Source organism: Gymnoscopelus braueri, assembly GCF_963280865.1.
Source record: "Gymnoscopelus braueri genome assembly, chromosome: 4".
Lineage (NCBI taxonomy): Eukaryota > Metazoa > Chordata > Actinopteri > Myctophiformes > Myctophidae > Gymnoscopelus > Gymnoscopelus braueri.
The window spans coordinates 19641098-19649518 of record NC_137605.1 but is presented as its reverse complement, the minus strand read 5'-3'; the positions used below and the strand labels follow the sequence as shown (position 1 = coordinate 19649518).

General features: G+C 41.1%; 1 protein-coding gene across 2 annotated transcripts; it reads right to left on the bottom strand.

Moving 5' to 3' along the window:
- Positions 1-1194: 1194 nt before the first annotated feature.
- cox6b2 (cytochrome c oxidase subunit 6B2) lies at positions 1195-5838 on the bottom strand. 2 transcript variants are annotated; one of them, XM_080427532.1, is made up of 4 exons: positions 5771-5838; positions 5076-5221; positions 3018-3118; positions 1195-1438 (listed from the first exon to the last, which is right to left on the bottom strand). In XM_080427532.1, the coding sequence occupies exons 2-4, from the start codon at positions 5179-5181 to the stop codon at positions 1385-1387; spliced, it is 261 nt and encodes an 86-aa protein (XP_080283658.1). In that variant the 5' UTR covers positions 5182-5221; positions 5771-5838; the 3' UTR covers positions 1195-1384. The 2 variants fall into 2 exon arrangements, with proteins under 2 accessions (XP_080283658.1, XP_080283659.1); XM_080427533.1 differs by having other exon boundaries at positions 5721-5784.
- Between the last annotated feature and the right edge of the window lie 2583 nt (positions 5839-8421).

Genomic DNA, 8421 nt, shown 5'->3' with positions numbered 1-8421 from the left:
GGGCACTCCTCTCATGTTGGTTAGAGAGATACCAAGAATAGGACAGAGGCATAACTAACAAATCAGAATATGTGTAGCGTGTAGTGTCATGGGGCTGTGACATTAACACATTTCAGTCAGACAACTCTTGGATTGGATTAGAATATATATTTATTGAGCAAGCTTGAGCATGGATATAGAAAGCATAAGGAAGCATAGTTTGGCGTCAGGACTCTGAATCCATTCACTCCCTGTAAGAATAACATTTTAATAAATGTTACATGCCAAATAGCATTTACAGGGAATGAATAAAGACCCCCACGGGGATCTAGAAACAGAACCTACAGGTGGATGCCGGGGAGGCGGTGGGATGAGACTATTCATGGTCAGCAGCATACGTAGGCAAGGCAAGCAAGGGCAGCAGATCCGGCAGGATCTCGGCAGCAGCAGCAGCAGCGTCGCACGTCAGAGCAGCAGAAGAGCGCAACCAGACTGAGCAGGTAGGCAGAGCATTACTTATAACCCACCGACCAGGAGAAGAGTGCATGTGACTTAGTCACCTGGTCGGTTAGCCCAATCCCTTGAGTTGCCTGGCCTGAACTAGCTCCGTAAACTGCGCCTCATTCACTGCCAGGTACTATGCATGTGTTTTTTTAGCTTCTGCCAGTGTTTTTCGATTTTTCTAACTTTTTTAAGTAGTCACAGAATATTTATCTCCAGTATGACCAATCCCCTGATGGTTGCTAATCATGGAGGGTTTCACTGTGCTTCCGTTAAGGAAAAGAAAATGTCATCACGACCACCGTTGAAAATAGCATGTTTCACCAAAAATACATGTACATGCATCTGCAATGCTTGTACAGTAAGTTGGCTATTTTTGGTGCACGAACCGGGCTTTAATGTGACAGCAGCACAAGTTAATGGTTCAAGGGCCATATCAGTCATTAAGCACTTCCGCTAGATGGTGCTTAGTTGTGACATCACTAATGAATCCTAGGTCTTTATTCTAGGTTGGAATGAAAACTTGCCTTTGTCTTCTTAACACTGGCTACCACTGATATGAATAGTGCCAATGGTGAAAGAGACTACACATTTACAGAGTTATTGAAACAGCAAGGTGTAATTTTTTATGTTTTAATAACTTATCTGGATCAAGTCAACCTTAGTACAGAGAAAAGTACAAGACGGAACAAAAAACATAGGTCTTACATGGTGCCAGATAAACAATGTGCGTTGTTTTATTTCTTGCATTTTAAGAGTTGTAACGTTAAGACTGAACGTTAACAGTTAACAGAATGATGTTTCATGGTTTATAAATGTCCTTAGGCACTCCACAGTCATCGCAATAGGCTGCACAAAACGGTCTGAAGTGGACCTTCTTGGTAGCCGACGTCAGTTGGCCATTTTAGATCTTCCCAGGGAAATTTCCGTCCGCCATCTGATCGTCCCACTTTGCCACCTACAGGAGGCATTTGAAAGAGATTAGCTTTCTCAGAAAATAAATTACCGTGTGAACTCAAGCATCCCTATTCCGGGACAAACTAACACTTGGCAGAAATAGCCGATCTACAAGCTCGCAACACGATGGATGGACATGGTCCTATTATAAGTGAATTTGGGGTCATAATTAATGCATGTAAACTTCTACCAGCAACGTATCAAAGAGTTTTATTGATAGCTGAAGAACAGATCCTCTATTAATGTTGTTGGGGGGTGAGTTTGGGGGTGTAGGTTAACCACTGAAATCCTACTATATAACTGGGGTCCCCCAGGGCTCTATACTTTGCCCACTACTTTTTCCCCTCTAAACCAAATGTCTTCACCTAAAATAGCAGATGGTTGCAACATTGTGCTTTAGGGACGGCTGGGGTTCATGTGGTTAACACACCTGAGAACCAGTCTATACAGAGCAGCTCCACAGAAATGTGCCTAGCACAAAACACAAATGGCAAGGGAAGGGAGCGCATATTTAAACCAAAGAGTTACAATATCACCACTTTAAAAACATGAGGCCCTAGAGACCTAGAGTTTGTTGATTAAATGGAGAACTTTATACACAGGATACAACCCAAAATACAAAGGCAAGCCAGAACAGACTGCTGGCACGGTAACAGCTATGTGTACCGTTGTGTCAAGTTGAGGTCTGACCAAGCCTGCAGTTTGTCTGCAGATGAAGGATTTATAGAGCATCAATACAAACACTGCTCATACTGTAGGCCACTAAACAACTTTGGGGCGAGTGTTGTTTGAAATATCTTGCAAATGTTCTCTTTCAGACCTTGTCCTGCAGGATGGTGAAGTAGGCAGATGATGTGTAGTAAAACAAACCATAGCCAAGTAAAAGGCATAAGGGAATATCCCTGCAAATGCCGTAGTCAAACTTGAACACCGGAATACTCCTCACACAATAAGATCTCAGAGAAAGCACTGCGCTGTGGAGTTATCGCCTGAGTGTGCCAGCTTAGTTCACCCCAAAAATGACTTATTTTCTATCAATTGTACACCCCATGAAGCCTTGAATTTTTTTTTTACGCATTCCTGGGCCAATAATTTGATTACTGGCAGAAAGATGTCAATGTATCCGGTAGACTCTTTGTGTCTCCTTCCGGAAATACACCCAGTCATCAAATTATTGGCTTAGGAATTAAACAAAAAAATTAATAAAATCCATGAAATCAAGGCTTCATGGGGTGTGTAATTGATAATTGATTGATGGTGAAATACTCCTTTATGTCCTCAAACTAGTGGCCTATAGTTGTTTATGTCAATTGATGCCCAACTGCCCCATCACTGGGTGACTGTCGTGTTTGGAAATATAACGGAATAATGGGACCTCCACACCAACCACTGTAATGATGTGGTTTTAAAAATCGTTCTAACTCAAGTAGATGACAATATAACGACTTGGGCTTGATTGTGGACGGCCCTTTATTGTGTATAATATTATATATCACCCATCCCTAATTTCAATAGTGGACAGGCTGATAAGCTGCAGTTGCAGAGGATCCATGATGAACAGCAGGTTGGTGAATACATACCCAGCTCATGGGACAGAGGCTCTTGTAGACTCTCTGGTACCACTCACATGGAGCCGTTTCCTGGCCTTTAGCCTCCAACGCCTTATTGCACCTGTGGAAGTCTGGAGCAGAGACAGAAAACATCTTAAGGATACTGGCCATTCCATAAGACAGCACATCCAATAGCAACAAACATATTAGATCAGATGAACAGAATGTTAAGCCGAGCCAACACTGATCAAAGTCCAATATGAGGCAATAAGTATTGGGATGGATTTATTGGACCACTATGAACAAAGTGGCCCATGACACTGACGTGACATATTGCTGTTTCAACTATACATAATAACCATCTAAGGCTGTCAAGGGTGCCAGAATTGAGCCTTGCAGTCACAGATTGGGCAAAGGTAATGTTAAATAGTAGTCAATGAATGTTAAGAGTTGTGTAGCTTTTGAATCCTATAGTTTACAGTTAGTTATGCTTAGAAAATGCTCACATTTCTCACTGTTTCAGAGAAATCATGTACACCACCTTAAAAAAAGCATATGAGAGCTAACATCAACAAAAAGAGAAAGGGCTCAGCCTCAGACTCCCTCCTCCAGCAGCCAGGCCACATTAGTGAACACCACCTGGACTGGACTGTGTCTCAGAGGTGCATTGACAAAGCCGTCATGAAGTATGTGGTCCAAGGGCCGTTCTGTGTTGTTGAACAAGAACCATTTAGTGTGTGTTGTGTGAAGAACACGGCTGACCCTGCACTCCAAGATTGTCGATGACTCCAAGACGGTGACTGAGGCCATGCCCATGAGGGGAATTGACTGATTGATCACCACCACTAACTGCTGGTCTGTCAGAAGACAGAACTTCGTTGTCCTAACTACCCACTGGATTGACCCTGTAAGTAAAATTAGCCCCAGTCTATGAACAACTGGTTGTCTCAAGCGAGCATAAACAATGTACATACTAGATAGATGCGGCATTGGCCGCTGGGTCGTACATCAACGTTGCTACCATAGACACATTTGACAGGGCCAACTCTCCATAACTCCACTTGCAGGAAACATGCCTGAGCTGTAAACAAGTTACACGAGATTTAATATCACAATATAGTTACTATATCTATGTTGTAAGATATGGCGTTTGATATGAAAACCCACATTTTTATTTAACCAAGTATCCAAACCACTTGAAAATCTGTTGAAATTTCAGTGAGTTTCAGTTATCATTTTAATTACAAGACCATACATGCATTTGGAGGCACGCCTAACCATGTGGACGTCACATTGACTCATCGCTCCGATGAACAGCAGCAGCCAATGAGGTACTTCATCCACCACTGTTAGCACCTATGCATGTTATTTTCCTTGTACCAGTACCATGCCCTGGATGTCACCAGCATTGATGATTTCATCATCAGCTCATGTGCATGGACATCAGCATGATGTGACCATGCAAATTTAATGCAGACAAGTACACTGACTGCACTATTAAAGAAAAATGGTTTCTCTGGTTGAGGAGAGGAGATCCGTCACAACCCACTGCATTATGACAATAAAAGACTTGTGGCGTTCATATGCAGCTATGTTAAACGATACAACAAGCAGAACTGATTAGCATTCAGAGTAATCCAACAGGAAGGCACAGAAATAACACAACAAAGTTAACTGTTTAGACGGTAGACCTCTTGGCCTCTTGCCATGATGAAGTCCTTCATGCAGGCAAGAAGGTCATTAGGTTCTGTCTTGTATTGAATTTGAACACGTGCACGTCTACAGACACAAAATGTTAGTATAGTCACAAAACCCTGTACATGTCGACGAACCCTCGCAGCCACACTGACATGCATAGCATATTCAGGCCCTATGCCTCAATTCTATCTGCTGCAACTAGTCAAATGTCAGAATGAATGTAGTCTTTTTAGTTGCGTGTATCATTTTGACAAGGAGTGACATCTCTCAGTGACAGTAAGTGTATGTGGAAATAACTAATAATGAAAGAACTACCAGCAATATCCTCATGCAGGTAGTTCTGTATAATGTAATAATGTTTAAGTATAACAACATTAATGCCCTCCTCACCCAGGTAGTTCTGGAAGCAGTTGCGGGTCTGGTTGACGTTGGGGAATCGGGCATCAAAGGGCGCCGTCCTGTAGTTCTTGATCTTCTGTTCAATGTTATCGGCCATCTTTACCTTTATAGGTCCAACTAAACCTTAAAAATCAACCCTGCAACGAAAAGCAGGTCGTTAAGTATTCACGTTTCCAACAAGACACCTTGATTCAATTCGATTAGGTTAGATTAGATTAGATCAGCCTCAGCAAAACACAGCAAGGGTAAAGACAGCAGACGCACCTGTCATCTGACCTGAAATGACACCAACTATGGCACAGTTGTGTTTGCTAATGTTAGCTACCCATGCTACATCAAAGTCACATTAATGGAATGGAATGACATTCATCTCATTACCTTGTCCTAAATGGATACTAGATATCCAGTCACACAGATAGGTAAACAGGCTATAATTAACAGATAGGCTGACAGACATGTTAGCTGACTGCTGGCTTGTTAACTTGCTAACTTGGCTTAGGTTGCATTGGTGAGTTTGCTAACGCGGCTAAGCTAGCATGTGGTACATTTGACCATAAAAATAAACAACTAAACCAACTCCTAGCCATTCCATCTTTTCCGGCGTACTTGAATCAACAACAAAATGCCACAAATCACCAGGTTTTCAAGTAAGAAGTGTAATTTTGAAGTAGTTGTCGACGACCAACCTTGAGCGTTGAGCTGTTTACTGGATGTGTCCTTATAACAGGAAAGATGCCCTTCTGCGGGTTGCCAGATTGTCTGAGAGAAATAAGGAACCGGTCTAGGAAAACAAGCCCAAAGAAGCAACTTAGGTCACATGAGCACTTTAAACCGTCGCATATAGATCTCCTATTTTCAAAAACTCTTGCAATAAAATGTGGAATATTTTGATTTTTTTTTCTTCTAAACAACACAAATGCTCCCTGGCACAAAACATTTTCATGAAAATACTTGAGAACCACTGGTTTAATTATTATTTAAAACATTTGGAAGCAAGCCTGAATAAGCAAGTACACTTTAGAAACAAGCAACAAAATAAACTACCAATATTTACAGCAACTTTACCTTTTTAACTCTATGAACTTTACAGAAAAAGAAGCCCAAAGTCGCTTATAATAAGCCGACATGGCAACACTGGTACTTCTCCCTGCACTTTACGGCAGACTGGACGCAGCGAAGGCGTACTGCTGCCCCCCACAGTTTGTTTTGGGAATTACACACGATCGTGGGAAGACATGGGATTGTGTGTGTGTGTGTGTGTGTGTGTGTGTGTGTGTGTGTGTGTGTGTGTGTGTGTGTGTGTGTGTGTGTGTGTGTGTGTGTGTGTGTGTGTGTGTGTGTGTGTGTGTGTGTGTGTGTGTGTGTGTCAGTGGTGGAAAGTAACTAAGTACATTTACTCAAGTACTGCACTTAAGTACAGTTACTTCTACTCCACTACATCTCAAAAGCAAATATTGTACTTTTACTCCACTAAAGTTATTTGAAAACTTTAGGTACTAGTTACTTTGTAGATTTTAATTATTATTACAAAACATACATTACCCACTTCAGCCCTACATACATTTCTGAAAATAGCTGATCTACAAGTTCACGATGCGTTGCGATGCAACACATTGTGAGCTTGTAGATCGGCTATTTTCAAAATATTTGTATACATTTGAAAACTTGTGAAATGGCACATTCTGCATAATGAGTACTTTTACTTTTGGTACTTTAAGTAGCCTACATTTTGATACCAATCCTTTTGTAGCCTACTTTCACTCAAGTCAATTTTGAATTCCGGACTTTTACGTATAATTGAGTATTTCTACATTGCAGTATTGATACCTTTACTTAAGTAAAACATTTTAGTGCTTTTTCCACCACTGACTTCATTTCAATTTCCAAGCCTTTATTTGACAGTGACAGTGGAGAGAGACTGGAAGTGGCATGAGAGAGATGGGGAAGGGCAGCAAAGGTCCTCGGGTCGGATTCGAACCGAGGCCGGTTGTGCAAGGACTGAGCCTGGTATGCGCTCCACCAGGTGAGCCCTTCATTTGTGTATTTCTGTTCAAACTGTGTTTTGTTATTGCAGAAATCAAGCAAAGTGTGGCCTGTTATCATAAAACAAATATGCATTATTTATTTATTTAATTAATAATTAATAATTAATTTAAGCAAATGAAGCCTAGCAAACTATATACCTCTGATTACAGTATAGCCTACCCTACAATAAACCAAAATTATACTTGTGTAATTTAAATGTCTCATGTGATTCAATTTAGAACTTATTAGGCATTTAGCAGATCCTTTTTCCAGAGCAACTTACAAGTGTAAGATCAGAGTAAATGGTGTGAACACTAATCAACAAACAACAGGACAAATAGTCACATAAGTAAAGTGCAAATAGAATAATTGACTGCTACAAAGTAACTAGGACACCCGGTAAACAACCAACCCATAGCATTTGCCTAAACACCATGCTATCTGAATAACATATGATTTGTAGCATTTGTGCACAAGCAAACAACATACGCTTATTTAAATAGCATGCATAACATACTATTATCAGTACAGTATGTGATGCATAATAATAATTATGTGTACTAGTAACCAACATACATCTGCATACTGTAGCATAATTAGCATCTATCAATAAATAAATAAACAGTCAGACAGACAATAAGTGATACAAGGTGAGAGAAGTGGAGTGAGGTAGAGTCTGAGATTCGTTTTCAGACTGTGGTGGTCTGCAGTGGTCTGCAGTCCTGACTGATGGGGGGGGCGAGGGGGGTGGGGGGTCATTGCACAGCTTCATTCTCATACATTCTCATACATTTTCTTGCTCAACAGATCCCATACCCAGAAAGGACTACTGTACTTGTCTGGGAAATGGATATGGAATGGTTTTCATCTGCAGTCCAAAAGCAAACAGAACAACGAAACTCCATGACGCAAAGGAGTGTTCACAGTGTCGTGCGACAACCTCTGTCTGTCGAGGTCTTCAGGTTGACTCAGGCCTATTACGGGCACAATGTGTGTTTTGGAACCAATCTGCGCCACTTGGAAATCAGACATCCAGATTTATGTGTCTTGTTCTCTACCTCATCATCATGTACAGTAAGGCTACGTATGTGTGGTCAACACCCCACACAGTTATGTTCAGTTGTGCTTTTACTGTGAACCTGTGTGGAGTATAGTGGGTTGACTTAATATGTTGTGCTTTCATGAAGTTTCTCAAGCCTAATGCCTTCTGATATCCAACTATTTAATTGTCCAATAGATGCATACATAGTCATTTGTGGACAATAGAGGACATACCTTGCGGCCAAAAGATTCTTGATTCAGACAGGTTATT

Coding starts and splice junctions, on each gene's coding strand:
- cox6b2 (XM_080427532.1), bottom strand. CDS start 5,181: ATGGCCGATAACATTGAACAGAAGATCAAGAACTACAGGACGGCGCCC. Junction 3,119..5,075: donor CTGCTTCCAGAACTACCTGG/GTGAGGAGGGCA, acceptor TCTCTGCTCCAG/ACTTCCACAGGTGCAATAAG. Junction 1,439..3,017: donor GCCTCTGTCCCATGAGCTGG/GTATGTATTCAC, acceptor TGCCTCCTGTAG/GTGGCAAAGTGGGACGATCA.